General features: G+C 37.7%; 1 protein-coding gene across 1 annotated transcript in view; it reads left to right on the top strand.

Annotated features, from left to right (window-relative positions):
* adamts17 (ADAM metallopeptidase with thrombospondin type 1 motif, 17) overlaps positions 1–25,858 on the top strand; it is a 138,894-nt gene that overhangs the window by 26,252 nt on the left and 86,784 nt on the right. Inside the window, exons 6-7 of the mRNA XM_084406112.1 lie at positions 493–647; positions 7,180–7,223. Coding sequence (XP_084262238.1) covers positions 493–647; positions 7,180–7,223 — 199 coding nt within the window. The remainder of the gene's footprint in view (positions 1–492; positions 648–7,179; positions 7,224–25,858) is intronic.

The following is a 25,858-nucleotide window of genomic DNA, read 5'->3' as shown; positions in this document are numbered from 1 at the left end:
TTGAAAGGTAGTGTATACAAACTTTTGTCTAATAAAACACTCTCTATAATGACTAGCAAGTAGCAAAGTAGCAAATCAGGATTCATGTAAACACCAAAAAGGCTGTTTAAGCCCAAATTTGATTTGTGTGCCCCCTTTCCTGTGTGAAAAGGAAATACTGCTCTCGATTTTATAGGGTCTTTAAAGTAAAATCCACTGCCTCGAAGAGTAAACTATTTAGCCCTGTAAGTAGATGTCATATTTAATTTGAGGCAAATGAAAACGAGGCTGTGTGGGACAGAATTCATTACTGTTTTAATGGAACAAATAAATCCTGCAGTTCACCAGCATGTAAGGTGAATGAACTGACATTTAATACTCTGATCATGTTTAAATGACCACTGAAGGTTTGTCCTTACAAAATAAAGTGGGAAACATTTAAATGAAACCTTTGCTGTATCATAGTTTTATAATTATATTCTAATGCGCAGATATTGTCCAATGTGCTCTCAGGAAAAGCTGAAGGTGGGCCATCATGGCGAAAAAGCCTTGGAGAGCTTCTGTCACTGGCAGCATGAGGAATACGGCGCACGATACCTGGGTAACAATCATGTTCCTGGGAGCAGAGATGACCCTCCTCCTGTGGACGTGGCTGTGCTGGTCACCAGGTACTGATCAATCATGCTTAAACAATCATAGAATGACCCCAACAATTATTTGGACATTTCATTTATAGTTGTCTGAATGTCATTGCATTAGATTCTTTTTTTTTTTTTTTTTACAAATTGCATTTATTTAAAGAAAGATAGTTGTTAGTAGATATATTACTGGATCATGTTCATAGTTAATGTAATGAACCCCACACCTGTGTGAACTTGAGTAGAGCTTCATACATCCACAAAAATTACCAATACGCCAGTTGATTAAAAGACATTGACCAAAAACAATGAAGAAAGTTAAAAGATCATGCAGCATTTGAGATGCTTGCAAAGTAATGCAATTGCATTCAGATATTAATTGCATAAGTGTTATTTCTGCATCCAAATACTTTTTGGGCCTATCATATCTGCACAGATATTATTCTTCATTTCGCTTTTCTTTCTCCATCACCGTCCCTCTTTTTTTTTTTTTTTTTTTTTTTTTTTTTTTTACACGTCTTTCAATTTCCGTTTTGTCACTCACATCCTTTGAAGTCCTGTATCTTTCAGCTCTTGGTTGTTTAAGACAGATTTAACCTTTTTTCATCCCTTTTATTGAGATCCAACACAATTTGAACCTGCCAGTATCTGAGCTGTGATAGACCCTAATAATCCTTCTGTCAGCGAGACAAGTTTGCTCCCAATCTTCATCTTTTCAGTACAACAGATTACTAGCGGCAGCCAAAACACTGCATTCCCGGCGTGGGATTAGGGTTTATTAGCGTACTGTAATTTTCAGATTCAAAAAAAGTAAAGAAAAAGAAAATCCTTTTGTTAAAACGACTCATGTGAGCCTGTCAGATAATATCTGTCATCCTGGACTCGAGAAGCTCGCAGGGAGAGCGAGCTCACACAGAGAGTGCCTTTGTTCCCCCTGCGCCGGGTTAAATATGATCTCCGCTGGCGTACAAAAGGAACTCTCTATAAGGATGCGGCGTACAGGAGCAACATCTGTCTCGTCTTGCATGCCAAGATGGCCCGGGGCAGTGAGAATGCATCAAAGCAAATTAAGGCTTGACAAGGTGCGCCTCGGTTTCCCCTCTCACAGCTTTGTAGGAGCTCGCCCTACAGTGGCTCGTCCCAGGTTCCCTCGGCACTTGCTGACTGAAGAAAGATTATCTTCTTAACGCATCTACAGCCACATAGATGCGCTTTTCACTGCTCTTCTAAGAGATTAAACTCATTCTGAACACAATCAGCCCTTCGCTAAGACCCCTCATAAAATCCTAACTGACCAATTTGTGCTCATTTTGTGCAATTTAAAGAACTATTTCAGGTGGAGTGATGCTGTCTCAGTACAGCTACCATGTACTCTACTGTATCCTCCACAACAATGCATTCACGCTCTAATATTATTACAGGTTGAAGTGAGCAACTGCTGTCCGTATGAATATGGAACAGAATTTACAGGGATTCACTCCTGAATTTAAATGCAGTTGTCACTCTCGTAACTTGAGTGTGTACCAGGCATCTTGAATTTTTTTAGGATAGATAGATAGATAGATAGATATGCATATTTATGACTCAAACTCGCTGTGCTTTCAGATGGAGCAGCATTTACTATTGATCACAGAGCTGTGCTTCACTGACAATCTGTGCATAAAAAATAATTGCAGTGTCTCTATTGCACTGACTTTCCGAGTTGAAAGGAAAGCTGCATTAGTTACTGTTATAAAGGATGAGGTTAGAAATGCTTTCGCCTGGACAGTTTTGCAGCAGTTGTGACACAGTCCTCCATGCATGTCAGCGCTAATGGAAATCAGCATGCCTAACTGTATCCATTCCTAGCCATCCTTGGCTAAACGGGATTCGTCTTCAGCACCCAGCTGTGTCACATTCACTTAAGCTGTGAAGGAACAGGAAGGGAAACCAGAAGCCCACATCAAAAACGCTTTGGAATAGAGGAACATCAGACAGCCAAAGTGACATGTTGCAGAGCACGTATGGTGCAAACGTTTGATGATTGTAGACTCAAAACAAGAGACATCCATCTTAGCTGTCTGATGTTTAGTAAACAACAACGTCTTCGTTAATTCTCTTGTTCTAAAAGCCTATTTGATTTCTTTTTTCTGTCTAACCGTCTCAAAGGTCCTCTGATATTTTAGTTTGTCATTTGTTGCCCACTTGTGGTACCACTAGTGTTGGGGAAACTACTTTGTAACTGGCATCCAAAACTACAACCTGCTCGTAATTTAAAGAACACTAGACAGTCAAGGTGTTCTTTTGAAAAAAGTTACACTGTAGAAAATGTACACTAATTTCAACTTGCTGTCTTAAAATCGATTTGTATAGTATAATCAACTTGGTTCAACTTAAATTATATTAATCTGACTGACTTATGAAAATATATAGAGACACAAATTAGTAGTTTTAGTTTTAGTTAATGATAACAGGACAAGTTAATTTCCAGTAAATTATATCACAAGTTTTCAACATCATTTGGTGCTATATGAATAATAATAAGCCTAAAAGATGGAAAACCATTGCATAAATACCAGATGTTTCTTGTTCCTTATGTGAAATTGACTATTAAAGATATGTAATATTATAGTAGACATGGTTATATTAATGATATAACTTGAATATCAGATCATTTATTTCTAAAATCAGAGCAGTATTTATCTGGCCCAAAAACAGACATTACTGAAATAATTGAACAAACACTAAATGAAACAAACTAGATAAGTATGACTTTTGTAGTTTGGGAAGTTTTGAAACTTTTTAACTATTTAAAAAATAATTTAATCTTCTGTCACTCTACTAAGTAATGTAGATATGTTAGTGAGGTTGCTGCTTTTAGTTAGTTACTCCCCAACACTGGGTATCAGAATCCCTGCTTGTTATTTGTTAACAATTTAGTGTTTAAAACCACTGTAGAAGTATCTGGTTTTCTGGCTCTCCTCACCTGTTATTCATTGTTTAAGCTCAAAAATGGTTTTGGTAAAGTCAAATTACAGGCTTGGAGGCTGCTGGAGTTCAGCCCTGCCAATGCCAATTACAAGAGGAAGCACAGCAGACATCTTTAGCTTCTTTGTTGTTAGAAGATTTGGAGGCATTGAACATGGTTGTGCTAGACTCAGGAATGCTTTTCAATCCTAAATGTCACCTGCTTATGGAGAGATTCAAAGGTACCTTCTGCTTGAACTGACGTTGACCCCGATGGGTTGTTTAATTGTGCTTTAGCAAGGAGCTTGTCTAGTTTGTTTGTTAATGTTTGGTGCAACTCTCATTGTGCTGAGAAAGCAAACAAACAAAGTCTCTTAGATCTTCTTGGATGTCAGATGGGTTTCCTTTGGTGGCGGGGAGGAGCTGTGCTGTCTGCATGTAATGTGGGGACAAATCTGTTTGAATTCAGGCCAGTCAGGAAGTGGGGGGCCAATGCTGCTTTTTGTAAGTGAAACTGGACGATATCCAGACATCAAGTCTTGTTTGGTGTTTGCATTTGTCTCTTTCTTTTTTTCTGCATCTCGCTCGCTCTCTCTGCCCTCTTCTGTCTATCTGCACTTCTCCAGAGACACCCTGAGCCCTGATGTATGTGTAGTGCAACTTCACATAGATTCGTTCCCAGATGCTGACGTGAAGCTGTCAGCACCTTGCTCAGTCATCAGATGGGTACGTGGGAAAATGGCCCCTTCTAAAGCATCTGTTTGTCATTTCACACCCAGCCCTGGCTATTAGACATTCTCTGTTTGTTCCATAGGACCACAGAGCTCTGACATAATTCTCAGCACACTCACATTAGCCCTGCTGTAGTGGCAAAACACTATTAGCACTGATCTGCAGTCAGTCAGTCATTCAGTCAGTCATCAATCAATCAAGTCTGGATGAAACTATCAATTTTGGGTTTCAAAACTATAAAATTCTGGGTTACCATGTTTTATGGGGACTTTTCAAAGATATAATGATTTTTATTCTGTACAAACTGTATATTATATCTCATAACCCTAACTCTATCCCTAAACATAACCCTCACAGAAAACATTCTGCATTTTCAACAACAAAAAAAGCAAGAAAAAAAAAAAGTGATTTTCATGCTTTCAATGCCTTGTTGATGCCAGAAGTCAAAGGAGAATACCAGACTGTTTCGAGCTGATAGAAAGGCAACAGTAACTCAAATAACTCAAACAACCGAGGTGTGCAGAAGAGCATCTTTTTTTTAAGCACAACACGTCAAACCTTGAAGCAGATGAACTACAGCAGCAGATCACCACACCTGATTCCACTCCTGTTAGATAAGAACAGGGAACTGAAGCTAAAATTTGCACAGGCTCACCAAAATTGGACAATAGAAGATTTGATAAAACGTTGCCTGGTCTGACGGGTCTCATCGCACAATGTCACACAGCTCAAATCATCTCAAACTGGTTTCTTGAACATGACAATGAGTTCACTATACTCAAATGGCCTCCACAGTCACCAGATCTCAATCTAATAGAGCACCTTTGAGATGTGGTGGAATGGGAGATTCACATCATGGATGTGCAGCCGGCAAATCTGCAGCAACTGCGTGATGTGGTACCTTGTTGAATCTATGTCACAATGCGGTGAATATGTTATCATTTAATTTATTTTAGGATCATATTTTTAGGTTCTACTTTTTTAAATGCATTTTTTTGGAGTGAAATGTTTTTATTTTATTTGTTAAATATTTTTTGGAACATATTTTTAGGTACCACAAAAATATTTCTAAATGCAAAATGTATTTTTGGGGTAAAGTATAACCCAGACATGTTCTTTTACAAGCTTTGTGTGATTCACCCTAGTGGGTTTGATTGTCAGTCTTGAGTGCTAGTTAGTGGTTTTATGCATCAGAAGTCACAGCAACGCTCTACTGCCATCTCTGTCTGAAGTTTTGGTGTCATGTTGAGTTCATGCCACTCTTGTCTGGTTGTTGAAGCTTCTCTTGAGCATTGTGGCTGGTTCAATCCTCATGAAACCTAAATCGTTTCAAGAGTCGAGCAGGACGTGAGCTGGATTTGATTAATTTGCTGATATTTTGAAGTGTTACTCCCTAAACCGAGGAAAGCCAGGAGCACACAGTTATAGCAACAGCGCTGTGGTTTTCCCACATGGCATTATTTAACCATCAGAGGTCAGGTTCAGGCAAAAGGAATCCAAACAAACACAAAACATTTTCAGATAAACATATACTTCTCAAGATATTCTATATAAGCTTTTCATTCCCTGTCTCCTAAATCTTTTTTGCTGTTTTGCTTTTAATGTTTGCTTTTTTCTTTGTCTTGAAACTGGTTAGTTTTTCTCTTATACATAATTAATATGCAAGAAAATGAATGTGCACAGATATGCATTTTATAACATCTCAGTTATGTTTTATTTGTGTCAATCTAACCTCAGATGTCAGTTGTCTTGTGAGAAAAATGTTGGAGTTCATATTAGGAGCTCTGACTTTTGGTATCTGAGGATAGTTTGAGACACCGTTTTTCCACAGTTGGGCAGAACGGTTCTAAGAACAGTAAGGAACGGTTCCAGTTATGTTTTCACTTAAGCATGGTTCGGCACGGCACAATTACAAACCGTTCTTGACCCGGAGTTCTCAGCACGGTTGGGATGGTTGGCACTGTTGCCTGGCTACCAGTTTCTCTGTAGCTGGCTAAGTGGGCTATTTGAGTGATGTAAACACAAATTAATTAAAAAAAAATTTAAGAAATATCGGATCATCCTCCATAACGCGGTCGCTATTTACATCTCATACCATCAGTAAACTGATATGTTACCAAGGCAACAACTGGCATTGCATGGTATTACATTCCAAAGAGTGGAACCCAACAGAAAATGAAACCATATCAGTACCAGCTGGCCCGGATCGGCATGGAATGGAACGGTTAAGCAAAGAGAACGGTTTGGCCCGACAGTGGAAAAGCGGCTATTGTTGAGATCTCTGACACATGTGAGATTAACTGCAGGAAATATGATGAGACTACAGTCTACATATGCTCTCTGTTTAATCTCAATGCTGCGAAAAATTAATATGTGACCCTGGACCACAAAACCAGTCACATGGAGCAATTTTATGACATTGAGATTTATACATCACGTGAAAGCTGAATACATAAGCTTTCAATTGATGTATGGTTTGTTAGGATAGGACAATATTTGGCCGAGATACAACTATTTGAAAATCTGAAATCTGAGGGTGCAAATCGAAACATTGAGAAAATCGCCTTTAAAGTTGTCCATTTATGTTCGCGATTGTGCTGCATTCACTCACAAAAATAAATGTTTTATATATTTACTGTAGGAAATTGACAAAATATCTTCATGGAACATGATCTTTACTTACGTAAAGACCTAATGATTTTTGGTATAAAAGAAAAATCGATAATTTTGACCCATACAATGTATTGTTGGCTATTGCCACAAGTATACCCGTGCGACTTGTGACTGGTTTTGTGATCCAGGGTCACATATGACAGAAACATTATTTGTGATTTTCCTTTCCTATTAGCTAACATCTGTGTCTCTGGTCTTGTTTTCTCTCTAGAACAGATTTTTGTGTCCACAAAGATGAGCCTTGTGACACAGTTGGTGAGTATGTCTGGCTGAACTGCTCTTTTTTTTTTGTTGAATGCTTCTCATAGTTTCTTCGTGGAATGTAAAATACCTAAAAAAATACAATGGAATATCTCTTGCAATCTGTAAAAAGCCAAAATCGAAAAGTCCTTTAAGCCACAAAAGGACGTTACAGTGATTTTAGCACAACAGCAACAGCAACTGTATAGCGACACTGTAGCAACCACCCATAATGACCAACGAGTTTAACGTTCTTCAAAACATGTAAAAAAAAATTTTTAAGTTCAAAAAGAACATTTGTAATACTTTTCAAATTTTTTTTTTAAAGTGCCCCATTATGATTTGTCGAATATTACCTTTCATGCAGTGTGTAATAGGCTAGCAGTCTGTGACTGTAAACGGCCTGCAAAATTGTAAAGTCGAAAGTGCACAATAAATAAAGTTATTGGGTCTCATTCACTAATAATTGCGTGGATTATTTCGTATTTGTACGCACAGGAGAACTTCTCACGAAAATCTCCGCCTAATTCACAAGACGTTCGTACCCACATGAACATCGTTCTGTGAATTTGGAGTATTCTAAATGAGCGGCCGTGTGCACGAGGTTAGTCATTTGCATAAAACATGCCCAAGCATCTCCATTTAAGGGCTTTCCGCATACGCTTTCTTTACAGCCTTTCGCCACTCTCATCAAACTTGCCGCTGTTTGCAGACGCGCTCTTGCCCTAACCTCGAGCAATGCCAAGTGTGTCATTCTCACAATAAACACCTTTTATACAGACCCAGATTAACAGACCTTTCATTAACCTTTCATGTGCATATTTCTTTGTTATTCAGAGAACCCTCGCAGATGAAGCTATAACACAGCTTTTCCTACTCTTTAACTGTATATGATGAAATTAAGATAAAATTAAATTGTATTATTATATAATTTTATATATGGATTATTTAATACAATTAATGCAACATACTTCAATATAATTATAGTCGTGTTAGGAAGATAGATAACTTCTCAACACGATTATAAGGCTGGCAGAATAAGTGCTTTTTGCGTACGATTGGTTTCAGTTGTTCTTATATTTTTTTCGTAAATTTAGAATACATTTTATTACAATATTTTTTGTGAATCGTGATTTGTTCTTAAAATCGTTCGTACACACTAATACGTACGCACGCTTAGTGAATGAGACCCATTGTCTCCCAAAAGAAAGAATTGACTCTGAACCGCCTAAACGAGTCGTCAGGAATTCCAGTCTCACTTCCGTGACCTGCATACGTAACGCGGTAACACATTTGCATAATGCTGGCCTGTGCTTTTTATTGGCTGCTCGCAAACAATGTCTACTTTGACCCGCCCTCAAACGCTGTACACACTGTAGCAGGTTCATGTTGTGTACATGTCGGGAAAATGCTGTTGTCTGCTCTGCAAAAGCAAATTCTCTTTGAAAAAACTTCCAAAGGATGTGGATGTGAAGAGTCAGTGGTTAAAATTACCACATCGATACAACAGCAGTATAACCTTTTGACGATTGCTTCTTAGTCAAATCTCCATGAGGTCTAAATGGGATTTGCAAAACGCTTATCCATTAAAGATGGGACAGTACCCACTTTATTTGGACCAACTTGCTCCTCAGAATCACAACCTGTAAGTATGATTAATTATTGATTAATATATTTTCTACCGGGTGTTCAAAAGTTTTGTGTTTTATATTGTGTGGGTCTCTGGCTAACCAGCTAACGCACGTTATGTCTGTCTTTCTGAAATAGTTCTGCTAATCTTCTGTAAGCCTACTATTACTTAAAATTGTGTCCATTAATGCAGATTGTCTGTTGGTCTTACTACTTTGAGTAATGATATGGATGGAGCAAGATTTGTTTTTACAAACTTTAATGTTACATCAGTCATTCACGTTAGTGCTCAGCTTACGTATGTACTGTTATTGATACAGTTATTGAAAAAGTTCCCGCATGCGCACTGCAAAAAATTGGATGGACATACATAATGTACATCAAACTGATTAGCGTGTCGCTGAGAAACGTCCTGCTCAATCGTCTTTGCAATGGAGGTTCTGGTTGAATAGCTAGTTCTTCCAATGTATCATTATTGGACTCACGCTCGGATTGATATGGTAAAATCAATGCCATCGTTACTGTCAGCGTGTACAATCGCAGAGGCCTGAGGAAGCCTCCGGAGCTGAAATTCAGTTATGGTAATGGTCGTTTGGTTTTTGACATGCGCTGTAAGCAGAAGACCAATCACAACAGACTGGGCTGTCTGGCCAATCAGAGCAGTGCGGAAAGAAGGGATTTAGAGAGACTGAATGAGAGTTATAGAAAAATGTTGTGATGTGAAATGATTATTATGAGAAAATGAAAGTGTTTTTTTACCTTTGATGCATGTAAAACTGTTGTAGGAGACCTTAGCATAAAAAACTTGAAAATATATTTTAGGTTCTAATTTTTAATTTCATTTTTGGGGGGGTGAAATATGACCCAAACATATACACAAACCTCAAAACATATTCAAAAATAAAATAGATTTTTTCTTAAATCCCCAAAATTGTATTGTAAAACCTAAATTTAGCTAGAAGTATTTTAAGCCATGGGAGGACATGTCACACAATCACCCAGAACAAAGTAGAATCCTGTCAGTGAGCTTAACATTGGCAAGCACTTACAATTTCTTCAGTAAATGAAAAAATAAAATGCAGTTTATGTGTTAAAGTTATTCAGGTCACCCTTATACAACTAATTTCTTCTTTATAAATCGGTTGAGCTTTTTGATATGGACCATTTAAGCATTCTGACATAATCATGTCAGTATTCAGTCATTGATGGAGAAACACAAAAACAAGAGATAAATGTTTGCTCAATTATATAAACATGCCTTTGGGTCTTGAGAACGTCATTCCATGACTTTTTAATCCAAAGTTTTCATCATTGTAACTTTGATTTCTCCTAAACTCAGAACAGATCTCAGAACCTCAGCCGATCCGTGAGTCCTGGCCACCTGCCGTTTTCACATTTCTCTGTGTGGGGCATTTGAATATAGTTGTGTCACTTCCCCTCCCCTGATCCCTTGGATTTCAGCCATTCAACAGCAGAGCCAGGTGACTCATATTCACCCAGCATACCCTTCTCTAGCCTGGGGAATGCACACTGAACTGTGATCTGCTCTTGAGCTGTGTTCCAAAACTACAACATTGTGAACTTTATGGCTTTCTTCTTTTTAGAGAGGTATCTATTTAATAAGTATCCTATTAGAAATTAAAACTCGTGCACTACTGTTCAAAAGTTTTGGTTTGGTAAGATTTGCAATTTGAAGTCTCTTATGCTCACCAAGCCTGCTTTTATTTTTTCCAAAATACAGTAAAAACAGTATAATTGTAAAATTGTCACGATCCCAGCCTCGGGTTCCCTGTTTTGTGTTTGGAATTTTATGTTGAAGTGTTTTCTGTTGCCATTGTTTGTTCCTATAGCCACCCTATAAATACCCCAGTGTTTCTCATATTTCTTGTCTGGGGTTTGTACCATGATGGTAGTTGAACAAACTCAGGGTTACAGGATTAGTTTTGAGTTGTCCAGTCCAGTCCAGTCAGGCTTTGTTAGTACCAATGATGCTGATCATCAACTTTCTCTGTCATCTCAGGTTTTGATCCTGAGATTAGGAGTTTAGATATGACATCAGTAGTGAACAGCCAGTCACATGCTGTGGAACAATGAAACTGCGATTCACTTCCCAAGAGAGGAGCAACGCGATTTACTTCTTTCTTCTGCAGAATATTACGAGATTGAAAAATATTTTCAGAATTTAAATACAAAATTATTATTATAAATAAGCTTTGCTAAAAGCCAGATGATTTTGTCTTTAAAAATGATTTGCTATGTAGTGAACTTTAATTTGGAGTAGAAACAGTGGGAGTGACTTTATAGCATCAGACATGTGTCACTTTGCTCACAACTGATCCAGGGTTGGCGCAAACAAAACTGAAACATACATTCATGGTATAGGCCTCTGGTATTGTCCTTCTATGAATGTTACGTGTGTGCTTGTTGTCAGTTTTGTTTGCCTTCCTTGCACGTGTCTAGATTTGTCAGTTTTGCCTGGCTTTTATTACGTATAATAATTGTACTTTTATTATGTTTGTTTGAATAAATGTTTGCTGCTTCTGGATCCTACTCTCGTTCTTCTGAAACAGCCATCGCTACCTTTTTTTCCCAGGATTTTTTAATGAATAGAAAGGTTCAAATTTATTTGAAATAGAAATCTTTTGTAACATTATACATGTCTTTACTGTCACGTTTGAGCAATTTAATGCATCCTTAATAAGTATTAAAGTCTTACTGACCCCAAACTTTTGAACGATAGTGTACACCAGTGATTTGAAACGTCTCTATAGACAACAACTCTGTGTGACAATAAAAAAATATATAGATTAGAGTTTGCTAATGGAAAAAAAGAAAACTACAATAGTCCATTTTTAATAACACTTACATACTTTTACCAATATTTACACAATAAGTGTTTTTATATTAAAGAAAAGTTCTCTCTACAAAGGAGGCATGCGATATACGTACATTTTGACCAAAAAGGTATTTTAAAAGGCAGCATAATATTTGACAAGGTCAAGGTTTGGCTGGCTAGTATGGCTAAGTTTGCCCCTGTTGGTGTATACTGTTACTACACCATCCTAAAAAGCATCTTTCTCCATTAACAGACATTCAGAAGTAGTCGTGTTTTCGTAGTTAAATTAACACATTCAGTTCCCTTTTAAGGGGATAAAAGGGCTTTGTGCATTTATTAGGTTCTGTGATTTGTTTGCATGACACTCATAGCATAAATAATTTACTTATATTGCTTAAAAAACTGAAGATTCTATATTTTTCAAACTGCATTCAAACACACAGGAAATTCATATTTTAAAATGACAAATTGTATGAACAGAATCACACAAAACAGAACAAAATTCAATGTCATATTAAATAAATGTGTTAATGGCATTAAACAAAAATAATGGTGAATATTTTTTAATTAATTGCATGTGTTAACCTAATTCTAATTCATTCTCTGTGAAGGATGCATGCGATGCTGCCTGAATTTGGCCAAAAGAAGGTATATTAGACAACTCGGTCCTACTTTATATTAGGTGTCTTTAACTATGTAATAACACTCAAATTAATCAATTGATGCAATGAAAAACTCACGGATTGATGCAATCAAAAAATACCTGCATGTAACATGCTGGTTTGTAGTGAATACAGCTTCACTGTTTACTGCACTTAGTTATTGTTCTAGTTATTTACTAATAGCAGCTAATGAATTGGAAGTCAGAAAGAAATAAGGTGGATAGAACAGCTTTTGCATTGGGAGATTAATGCTGACTATGTAGGCAGCCCACTAGGTTGTGGAACAAAGCCTTGGAGTGAAAGTCACTGTGACATTACGATCTCACACCCGCCGCGTAGTGGTGTTGTCAGAGGTTTTGTTAAACAGGTGAAAATTGGTCTATTCTGTTTCCAAACACACTTGGTAGAGTCATGCTTTTTTTTAGTGTTTGCATACCATGCGACCGTCATCACATCCAGAACGGATTGCAAGCATAGAAGCTACCTCAAGACCGTTTGTTCAGTTCCAGACAATTGGAGCGTGCCGTAATTGTTCGGGCATGATGGAAATAATTTGGTCACAGTGGTGCTATTATACAGCAACTGGGAATGGTATCCCTAGAATGATGAGTTTGAGCGGACGTCTTTCTGTATGGGTGGCCCAGTTCCTTCAGGGGAACATTGACATCAACCGTGAAAAACTTGCAGTCTGAGGCGGCAGCCAAGCAAGGGCCTCTATGTCAAGACGCGTAAGATAAGCAGACTTTCTATTTCTGTTCCACGTCTTCGTTTCTGATTTAACACTTGCATGATGCAGCTCTCCAGTTATTTGACTGTATATGGTCTTTAGTTGATTGGTAGTAGGGTTAAAGTAACCAAGTAAAGTCTGGTGAGTATCTGTCAAATGTGAGCATTTGGCATAACAGCACTGGATAATCGCACATAGACCCAGTAATAAAAGCAATGACCTCACAAATATCAACTTAAACCCACTTTGTGCCCCACCAGCAGTGAAAACAGACTTTTTCATCTTAGAAAATAGTTTAAAGTTAGGGTAGGCAGTTTTCGGAGAGGCTAGCAATTCCAAGCTCTCTTTGAAAGCATAGGATCCCACGCTCCCTTCAGAGTGTCTCCAAACCCACGCCTCCTTCAGAACACATGAACAGCAGGGAGCAAACATAAGCGTCACGAGAGACAACGTTAAACTACCTCATGTCTCAAAGCGCATAACATTACAATAATAATGAACATAAACAATTACCTGACTGCTGCAGATTCATTCCGGCGTTAATAGTGTTGCCAATGAATCACATAAATTCGAGTCACGAACTGGTCCGAGTATAACATCACAGGTTTCCATCTCTTCAAAAATACAGTGTTAAAATTACAATGTTTTTGGAGCAAATCACCTACCCTACCTTTAAAACTGTGTTTGCAATATTACAATGTGATACATTTGCATTTTAAAATGTTAAAACGAGAGCCGCATTTAATTTAATTTAATTTAATTTAATTTAATTTAATTTAATTTAATTTAATTTAATTTAATTTAATTTAATTTAATTTAATTTAGTTTAATTTAATTTAATTTAGTTCAATTTAATTTAATTAGCACCATTTAATACAACATGTGTTGCCCAAAGTCACAATCTAAAACAATGAAACAACACTAAGACATAGTAGCAATTGAAACCCTTTCGTGAGAGTTCCCAAATAGTATTAAAAAGTTGTGTTTTTAACTTGATTTTAAAAATAGCCAATGGATTTGACAGATCTATCAGAGAGAGGGAGAACTTTCCAGAGTTTGGGACCCACTCTGGAGAAATCTGTCACCCTTATGTTTATATTTTGTCCTGGCAAAACAGAGGAGATTTTGATTCTCCAATCTCAGGGGTCTATGGAGTGTAGACCAACAACATACTGGAAAGATAAAGAGGAGCTAGATTGTGTAGAGTCTTAAAAACAAGTATGAGTTTTTTACATTAACATTAACCTTTTTACACCAAGCTTTTTGCACGTTTCAACGTCATGGTTAAAGATACACACATTTTTTGTCGAATCAGCAAGATCAAAAGTAAGCACAAATTAACTTTGTTTAGGCTGCTTGGTTTTTGCTGTTTTTTTTTTTATTTTAATTTCCAAAAACATGGTTTGAAAAAAAAAAATACTGCAATACTGGAAATTATCCATTTCAAATTGTGATTTGTTTAAACATAAAAACTACTGATAATGACAAAACGGCTAATTTCCCCCCTGCCATTTTGAAGCTCATTATGAATTATTTAGCTGGGTAAATGGGCCAAATGTGCTTATGGGATTGCAGCAAAATAGATATTTGCCTAAAAATGAGGAATAATGTAATGAAAACACTGTGCAGCATCATCATTGTTGTATTTCCTCCCGTCCCATTTCAATCCACGTCTAACCGTCTGGAAACACCCTTTGAACTCGGTTAAAGGTTGTAATTAAACAAGAGGAAGTTCCCCATTCAGTCAGGTACGTAGGAGGAGTGGAGACGCCTTGTCTTGGAGATCATTCACAGCAGAAGTCTGAGTTTAAATGGAGCTCCTCTCTTTTCAGCTGATGTACAAGGATCCCATTGAGATACGATTTGATTGAGGAGGGATAAGCTCATACCTCAGGCTTAATGTCTCCCATCTCAGATTCACTTCCTGGCTTTTGAAGTCTCTGTTTCTTTGAGTTCTTCACCCTGAGCAATGGTCCACAACTCGTGTGAGATCTGATATGAGAGGTTTAACTTTTATGGCTGCCCCACAAGACTGAGTCAAGAGGGAAACCGGACCTGACTTGAAGATTGGAGATTGACACGTTTGTTTTGACTGTTAAATAAATGTAAACTTAAGAGAAAATCTGAGGACATTCCCTTGTTGCTTTATTCAGATGTTTCCAGGTATTAGAACTAAAACAAGCAAAACTATTTCGAATTTAAAAAAAATAACTCTCACGTTCACTTTTAAAGTGCCCCTATTATGCTTTTTTGAATATTACCTTTCATTACCGTGTAATATAGCTGTTAGTTAATGTAAAATGTCTGCCAAGTTTTGAAGATCAAAAATCACAATAAATAAAGTTATTGTCTCCTAAAAGAAAGAAATGATTCTGAACAAGGTCTACTTTGACCCACCCTCAAACACTGTATGTTCTAGCGGAGGCCTGAAAGAGTTTGGTTCATGATGTTGACATGTCGAGAAGACGCTGTTTTTTATCGCTGTGAAAGCAGATCCATTTTGCATGAACTTCCAATGGATGAGGACTCGTGCTGGAATTGATACAGTAAAACTGGTCCCATTGTTATTGTTTCGTGTCACTGTCTGGAGCTGAAATTTAGATATGGTAATGGACCATCTGACCAATCAGAGCAGAGTAGGCTCTTGGAAAGGAGGATTAAATTAAGAGATTAAATCCTTTATCAAACCGTGTCAGACACTGTGAGAGTAGAGCTGCAATGTTTATTATGAGTAAATGAAAGTGTTTGTTTTTTTACCTTGGAAAACCTATTGTAAGAGACCTCCAAACCAAAATTAAGAATGTTTAAGATAGCACAATAGTATATTTTTATTAAGGACTTTTTTTTTTCTTTTTTTTTTTTTTACAAGGATGACTTTTACACTGTGATAAAATGTTCCTATTTCAAATAAATGCTGTTCTTTTGAACTTTCTATTCATCATATTCCTTCATTACAAATTCTGACTATCATGTAACTTAGTTTCTGCTTGTCTGTACAAATGCAAGTAACACTGTTGCTTGGGCTTTGCTAGAGGGTTGCTAGGTTGATCTGGTCCATGTCGAAGGATCCCACCCTGTACAGTGTCTATTAAGGACAATTCACATTTCACCGACAGATGCAAACAACGGCAACAGACACTTCGCCGGGTTTTGTCGAATCAGTGCGTTACCCTAGTCTGCGTCTGTTGGCATTGGTTGGCGCTTGTATTCACAGATTGAACATGTTAAATTTGCATTTGTAGGGTCGTTGAATATCTGAGAACTTGGTCGCCATCTGTTGGTGCAGTGTGAATTGGCCTTTAAAAGCATTCACCCCCTCAGACTCTTTGTTGTTTTGTTAGGTTACAGAATTAAATCACAGTGGACTTAATTTGGCTTTTTAGACACTGATGAGCAGGAAAAATAATTATTTTCATGTCAAAGTGAAAACATACAAAGTGACTCAATTGTTTGTAGATTATAAGTATTCATAAATATTCAAATCATCACTGCCACAGCCAATCGATCAAATAATTTACTGTAGTATGAATAAACCTTTTGATGATCAGTGTTGTGGCAATATTTGTAGAAGTTTGTTTCCATTTTGACATTAAAAGTTTGTTGTTGATTAGTTTAGAAAAAAGCCAAATGAAATCTTTTGTGATTCAGTGTTCTAAAACAATAGATGAATATAGTCCATAAAATGAAAATAGTTAATCTAATCCCTTAGGAAAACAGCAGCATAATTTGGGGCATCATTCATATCTGTACACTGTTAAGAAAAGGAATTAAAAGGTTATATGGGATCTTAAAGGGTTCTGTCGGGTGCTTCATATATAGAACCTTTTAGGAGTTCCATCATGGGATCATTTTATTGATTTAGTTTTAAATAATTTAGTTTTAATTCGTTAATACATTTTAATTAAATTTTATGAATTAAACAGCTTGTAAACATACTTTATCACTAGAAAAAAATAGAAATAGCTTTGTTAAATATGAACGTATTATGCAATACTTAATGGGGCGGTTTCCTGGACAGTGTTTAAATTAAGCCAGGAGTAGGCCTTAATCTAGAATAGTTAATTGTGTCTTGAAAAATTGCTTTCTGTAACACAGATTAAGTACAGAGTAGTTTCACCTGGACTATGGAGATTAAATTAAAACCAACTGTGCTAATCTGAATTAGCATGACAGAGGTTGCCTATAAAACATGGAATGAACCAAAAAAAGCTTAAAATTGCATGGAACTGAGAAGCAAATCCAAGGAAAACAATGGCATCAGAAAAAGACTGCAATCAAAAAATGTTTACTAGAAAATTATTTTTAAGCAAGCTAAATAATCTGCACACACCAGCTATGGAATAAAAGAAAAGAAATGCGGGGAAATCTGTTTGTAACGATTGTAATGATCCGGCATTTCTTTTCTTTCATTCCTATATACATACATACACACACATATATATATATATATATATATATATATATATATATATATAAAAAATCAACGATTTACAACTAGAATCAATGGTGTTCATTAACAATGAATGGTTTTCATTTAAAATGAATTATTCAAATAACTAATGCAAATAATTAATGCTTCTTGTTTATTCCTGTGATTTACATAACAAACTTACTATAACATTTCTTTACACATGTGGTGTTTAGTGTTGGCAGCCTAGAAGCAATACTGGTTTCGACTAGAGTACTACCATAGTGGTTACTTTATTATTAATACAAACATAATTCTTGGTAGCAGGTCGTCGGTCCAAGCACAGGCTCAACACTTCAACACAATGGTAACCCCAAAAAATACTAACATAACAGAAACTTTTAAATACCAACATAACAATAGAACATTAAACATTAACAAGTCTCTCCGTTTTCTCATTTTGCTAATAAAAAAATAATAAAAATCACTTTATTTCAATTCATCCCTGTGGAAAGCATGATGGGAAGTGAATGTCCTGTATGACTGGGTTTCTAGATTGAAACATATTTCAATATGAAAACATCAAGTGAAGTCAAAGAGTGACCATCTCAAGTCAGTTTAACATGAATCAATCACATTTGAACTAGAAACCCGATACAATTGTGTTAAAACTAAATTAAATGTTAAAATAATATATTCATATATATACTGTATATGTATATGTATGTGTGTGCGTGTGTGTCCAAGTAATGCATGTGTCTTCTTTGAGACACAAAGTTAATCTGAAGTTAAACCTGCCTCCTGGTAGGTTTAATTTAAGCCTCAATTTAGTCCTGGAGTAACTCTAGTCTTCCTCCAGGAAATCAGCTTATTAAACTCTGGACTAAACTAAATCTAGGACTATTTAAAGCCATGGCAGAGAAAGCAGATTTCTGTTAACCTGGTTTAAAGGGCCATTTTAGTCTTAATCTCTGTCCGGGATTCTGCCCCTAAGACATTTCTCCTTATATACAACCTTTTTGGCATAAAGCGTTCTTTAAAATTGTTACATGCTGCTATGTATCATCCAAGGAACGAAGAATGTGACATGGAATGAATAACTAGATACATTTAATTAAAGGGATACTCCACTTTTTTCGGAAATATGCTCATTTTACAACTCCCCCAGAGTTAAACAGATGAGTTTTACCGTTTTAGAATCCATTCAGCCGAACTCCGGGTCTGACGGTACCACTTTTAGCATAGCTTAGCATAGATCATTGATTCAGACGAGTCCAGTAGCATTTCTTTCAAAATGACCAAAGAGTTTCAATATTTTTCCTATTTAAAACTTGACTCTTCTGTAGTTAAACCGTGTACTAAGATCGACGGAAAATGAAAAGTTGCGATTTTCTAAGCCTATATGGCTAGGAACTACTCTCATTCCGGCGTAATAATCAAGGAACTGTGCGGCTGTACCATCCCAGCCAGCAATGACATGTGGGGCCCAGATGAGGGCTTCATGGGCGGCAAATGTGGGCCCCATTATGGGCTTGCACCCGGGATCCACATTGGGGCAAGCCGTGGAAGCCCAGACATACTAAAAGTGGGACCTGTAAGGGTACTGCATGGGTCTTAATTGGGCAATTCATGTCAGACCCATTTGGGCCCCACCTGCCCAAATGGGTCTAAAGTGGGCTTGCACCCGGGATCCAACCATGGCTACCCAGATGGGCTTTAAGTGGGCTCTGTAAGAGTCTTATGTGGGTCCTAACTGGGCAATTCATACCAGACCCATTGGGGCCCCACCTACCCAAAGGGGTTTAAAGTGGGTTTGCACCCAGGATCCAGCCGTGGATGCCCAGATGGGCTTTAAAAGGGATCTATAAGGGTGTTATGTGGGATCTTAACCGGGCAATTCATGACAGACCCATTTGGGCCCCACCTGCTTAAAGTCCACATGAATTCAAAATTGACCATATTTACTTTGTTTGCCTAAATTGATCGTTTTGTGGTGAACAATTCATCCATCCAAGTCAATCCACACAAAAAAAATGTTTGGCTTCGTAATCTTTAATCAAAATCTGAAAATGCTCCTCCCCTCTGCATTGGAGGACCTTCCCTGATGACGTATGTTTGACGGCTTGGTTTGGGCAAACGCTTAACCACTCCCCTCAAACCGTTAGTCTGTAATGAGCGAGAGATGGAGAGGAGGAGCGCTAGAGTAAAACCCTGCCCTCTGTTCAATATACCTTTTCACTGGGAAATACGTCACAACACTGGAGAAAAGTCGTTTGCAACTTCCGGTTCACGCGGACTTTAAAGGGCGTTTAAAATGGGCTTGGACCCGGGATCCATACAGGGGCCAGCCGTGGATGCCCAGATGGGTTTTAAGTGGGACCTGTAATGGTCTTATGTGGGTCTTAACTGGGTAATTCATGTCAGACCCATTTGGGCCCCACCTGCCTAAAGGGGTTTAAAGTGGGCTTGCACCAGGATTCAACCGTGAATGCCCCTATGGGCTTAAAGTGGGCTCTGTAAGGATCTTATGTGGGTCCTAACTGGGCAATTCATGCAAGGCCTATCTAAGCCCAACCATGCCAAGTGGTTTAAGGAAACAATCTAAGAAAAACTAAAAATGAGGAATGAATATAAGTCCAAGATAAATACAAGACACTTGACGCTTTGAACTGCAAGAAATATATTGTTAAATTGAACAACAAAAATGATCTTTAAAAAACAATTTAAATGTCACAATGTAACAGGTACCGTAGCAACGGCACCGTGGATAACAGATTAATTCCTGTAAAACAGGAGAGAAACGAGGAGACAGTGTTATCAGTTTCGAGCTCTCTGCAGTAATTTATTTTCTGAATTTTCTTCAGCAATCACATCTCTATTGTTAAGTATCATTGTATGTTTCACATATTATATGTTCAGTGTCTTTTTAACATTACAATGAATTTTCAGTGTCCATGTCAATGCAAAATCCATATTAAAATAAACCTCTTTCCACCAAATGCATGTTCACTTACTCTTCATGCTTGTATTTTATACTATTTATCAAAATGAAATGTAAAGACAATGGTAATATTCACCAGCTTTTTTTTAGATACTTAGAATCTTCCATTCACAGTATTTTATCAGTATCATGTTAATACAGTACTGCAAAATCATGCTCAGAACTCATAAAGTGCTTAAAGTGTAACTTTTAACCTCATTTTAAACTGTAAACATTTTTGTATTTACTCATTGAGCAAAAAAACATTTCCAACAGATGGTGGGAAACTGACATACAGTGAGCTAAACATATCTGTTGACATTACAAGCTCAAAAAAGTATCTTCATGTAAATATATATACACGGGGAAAGTGTGTGTTGAGCTGACTTGATCTCTAGTAATGTCTCTCGACCGTTACTCTGTTGGACTTTGCCCTCTCGTTTCAACTCATTTCAAACTAAATCAAAAACAGACCCTAACGAAACTCATTTCATTAAAAACAGTTCACTCATATCTCACATACATTTCAGCATAGATAAATGCTACTTCTGAGGTGTTTTTATACAATTACCCACCTGTAAAACAGGAGAGAAATTTTCGAGCTCTCTGCAGTAATGAAAAACCCGCGCAACTCACGCAGCTACAGTAACTCGTCACTCTACACTGCCCCTACTGGCCTGGAGCAAACACTACACAATTCACTTTAAGTCAGGAAAATTCACATTAAAAATAAAACAATTGGGATACTTGTTTTAAAAAATAAATAAAATACAATCACTTGTTTCAAATAAAAGACAATAATTGTGAATATTCTTAAAACACAAATACAACACTTTTGTGGTCGTCACAACAACATACCGGTAAACAAATCAAAAATATATTTTAATTAAAAAAAAAAATCTCTGAAAAAATACATCTCTCCAAAAAATACATTAATACAAAATTATTACATCGAACAACAAACATAATCTTTAAAAAACAATTTAAATGTCACAACATACTGGTAAATAAATAAAAAATATATTTTTATATATATTATCCCAGTTCAAACCCATGCCCACTTTGCCCATAAATGTACCATGCAGGACCCATATATGTGTTCCCAGTTCAAACCCATGCCCACTTTGCTCATAAATGTACCATGCAGGACCCATATATGTGTTCCCAGTTCAAACCCATGCCCACTTTGCCCATAAATGTACCATGCAGGACCCATATATGTGTTCCCAGTTCAAACCCATGCCCACTTTGCCCATAAATGTACCATGCAGGACCCATATATGTGTTCCCAGTTCAAACCCATGCCCACTTTGCTCATAAATGTACCATGCAGGACCCATATATGTGTTCCCAGTTCAAACCCATGGCCACTTGGCCCATAAAAATTCTATGTAGGACCCATATATGTGTTCCCAGATCAAACCCATGCCCACTCGGCCCATAAATAAACCATGCAGGACCCATATATGTGTTCCCAGTTCAAACCCATGGCCACTTTGCCCATAAATGTACCATGCAGGACCCATATATGTGTTCCCAGTTCAAACCCATGCCCACTTGGCCCATAAATAAACCATGCAGGACCCATATATGTGTTCCCAGTTCAAACCCATGCCCACTTGGCTCATAAAAATTATATGCAGGACCCATATATGCATTCCCAGTTCAAACCCATGCCCACTCGGCCCATAAATATGCCATTCAAGACCCATATATGTGTTCCCAGTTCAAACCCATGCCCACTTGGCCCATAAATATGTCATGCAAGACCCATATATGTGTTCCCAGATCAAACCCATGCCCACTTGGCCCATAAATATGTCATGCAAGACCCATATATGTGTTCCCAGTTCAAACCCATGCCCACTTGGCCCATGCCTGTCCCGTATGGGGCCCATGTAATCAGCTCATATGGGCTTCCTATGTGGGACTCGTACTACAAAACCTACATGGGACCCGCTGATTTCACCCAGCCAAAGCCCATGCCCACACAGTACCCATGGAACCCGTAGTTAATCCATCTGGGCCCCACGTGTCATTGCTGGCTGGGATGGGTGCAGCAGGCGTAGTGATATGACGCAGCGCCTGAAAATAGGTCTAATAGGTTAGACAAACTTAGTCCCGGTCACGTTGGAAGAAGTTACCGAGCTGGGGACTATTTTCAGGCGCTGCGTCATATCATTACGCCTGCTGCACCCATGGTACGGCCGCACAGTTCCTTGATTATTACGCCGGAATGAGAGTAGTTCCTAGCAATATAGGCTTAGAAAATCGCAACTTTTCATTTTCCGTCGATCTTAGTACACGGTTTAACTACAGAAGAGTCAAGTTTTAAATAGGAAAAATATTGAAACTCTTTGGTCATTTTGAAAGAAATGCTACTGGACTCGTCTGAATCAATGATCTATGCTAAGCTATGCTAAAAGTGGTACCGTCAGACCTGGAGTTCGGCTGAATGGATTCTAAAACGGTAAAACTCAACTGTTTAACTCTGGGGGAGTTGTAAAATGAGCATATTTCCGAAAAAAGTGGAGTATCCCTTTAACACACTTAATATTCAACAATATTACTAATCTGCACCATTGTAAGTTAACTAAACCGAGCTGGACGATGACTTCACTGTTTTCTCCAGAGCTGCTGTATAGATAGATAGATACATGACTGAATTAAGGGCTAATGATTTTTTTTACAACGGAAATTAATAAACACTGAACTTACTTAAGCTGGACAATTTCACTATTTTCTGGTAGAGCTGCTTTACGGCCAAAACAAACTTTGTTGCATTATTTTTCTGTTATCACTGTAAAGCTGCTTTGCATTGTAAAAAGCGCTGTATAAATAAAGGTGACTTGACAAGAAGCGAGAGCATACATCAAAACAACTAGCATAACACTGAACTTAGGAAAACTCAGGGCATATATACACAGGGAAAACAAAGGGAGCTACATGAAACGCAGGTGAAACTAATTAGTAACTATGGGAACAAACTGGCACACACTTGGAAACTAGGTTAATTACATTACATTACATTACATTTACATTTAGCTAACGCTTTTATCCAAAGCGACTTACAATTGCTATATATGTCAGAGGTCGCACGCCTCTGGAGCAACTAGGGGTTAAGTGTCTTGCTCAGGGACACATTGGTGTCTCACCGTGGATTCGAACCCGGGTCTCTCACACCAAAGGCATGTGTCTTATCCATTGCGCCACACCACCCCCGGTTAAACTAAATTAATTGTTAAACTAAATTAACAATGCCTGGGAACACAGGCAAACAGGAACAGGGAAAACCAAACTAAAACGCCATGAAACTAAACCAAAACAGAACTACACGTTACATTAGTCCCCCCTCCTGGAAGATGCGTCCTCGCACCGTAACAGTCCAACTGAGGTGGGATGGGTCGGGGCTCTAGAGGAGGACGTAAAGCAGGCAAAGGGCAGGAAACCACGGAAAATAACAGAGGGAGAGACCAGGGTGGCGATGATGGTGGGAGGACCCAAATATATACACAGAGAAAGGACTACCACTAAACATGAGGCTTTGAGCAATAGTTATTTCAATAATTCACAACCCTCAATGTTTCAAAAGTCTACTGAGTAGAGGTCTCATAGTTTTAAGGGTTGACCTCTTGTCTAGGACAAACAAACAAACAAACATCCCTCAGGGATTTGGGATTTCCGTCGTGTCCTGTCTTGGAAATAGGTTGTTTAGTCATAATTAACAACTTCCTTTTCGGCTGTCCCACTTCGCTATGTTTATTGATATTTGAAGCTCATATGAATGAAGCTCCACGGCCGTGAGTTGAACTTTAAATCATGGTCTATCACTAGCGTAAAGCATACATTAAGCTGATGGCCACAAGAAACACAGTGACGAAATGTAAACCTAAAAAGCCCACAGACATCTTTTCATGTCTATGTAGGGTGTGAACAGCAAGTTTCCATTGCTCTGTTTTGCACTTCTGTTTCATATATATGGGAATGTGGGTTATGTGAGGAATAGTAAAGCATGGTGTTCTGGGTAATATGGAAACGATCCTGCCGTTCAGTTCTGTTGATCGTCTCCATGGCTTTATAAGCCCTCCTGCACAGTAGGTTCAACATGCCGTTTCATGTTTTCTGTGGGCCGTTTGAGGGCTTGAGAGTGATGGTTCAGTGTGGGATTGTAAAACTGAAGCTTTAACATGGAATCAGGTCATTAAACTCAAGAAAATCCTATGTGGACAGTTTTCACTGCTCATGCAAATTTGTATTTCACAGTCAATCTTTGTGTTTTTAATATTCAAAAAGTGTCTGCATTTTTCTTACACATATTAAATCATTTATTTTTTAATATACAATTTATTTGTTTGTTTTATCAATATGTGCCTGTTTAATAATGGAGTGTATTATTTCATTTAATATAATACTGTGGAGGAGAAACAATTGAGACATTAAAGAAAATATGTTTTTTCACTTACCTTTTGAAATGCTTTTTGATTGATTCTCACTGCTAGATAATAACATGTCCTGTACATTTTAAAATAAGTAATAAAAAATCAGTAAAATAGTATGAAATAAAGTATTAAACAAACAAACAAATAAATAGTAAAATGGGTTGAAAATGACTTTGGGTTGACACGCAAACCTCTCTCTCTATATATGTATACAGCATATACTGTATATATAAAGAGAGAGAGAGATAAAAGACAGAGGAGAGAGGATCCTGAATGGAATGTTTAAAGCAGCTGACCGAGGGCGATCCTCACAACTAATAACAAAGCATTTGTCGCAGTTCAGCCAGGCCGCCCAGGCTGCTGAGCTGGTAGATTCGCTGTTCTTCTCCCGTCACGAAAGGGCTCAACTTGTGAATGCAATCCACTCTACATGTGCTAACGGCAAATTAACCCCAGATAAATAATCTGCAAAATATCTCCCGGCGCCGTGTATTTAGCCATGTCTTTCTGAGTCTGTCTGGCTGGACGCTTTAGCTATGGGGCCCGTGGCCATTTTTGATCCAACAAGCGCTGAGTCAAATACAGCTGGTGATATCATCGCCCTGTCAATCTGTTTCATTTTTCTTTCAATCAACTGTAAAAAAAAAAAAAAAAAAAATCCAGGAAATTTACGGTAAAAAAACAGCTGCTGTAGTTGCCAGAAATTTACTGGAAAAAATGATGGCAGCAACATTTTAGGTTTTACAGATTTAACTTAAATTTGCAGTAAATTTTTTTTAAAGTTTTTAATTAACTGATATAATGTTAATATACCAACATTTCCATTTCTGTTGCTCACATTGACGTTGCATCGAATGAGAGACACTAGGAGTCACTCTTGGGAGCCCCAAACACCTCTGACCTTTTCACAAAAGGTCAATTAAGTTGGCGTGTAGAATTTGCATGTCTGGCCACTCTGCCGGACATACA

Source organism: Rutilus rutilus (assembly GCF_951802725.1).
Source record: "Rutilus rutilus genome assembly, chromosome: 3".
Classification (NCBI taxonomy): Eukaryota; Metazoa; Chordata; class Actinopteri; order Cypriniformes; family Leuciscidae; genus Rutilus; species Rutilus rutilus.
The sequence above is the reverse complement of the archived record's forward strand: the minus strand, read 5'-3'. Positions and strand labels throughout refer to the sequence as shown.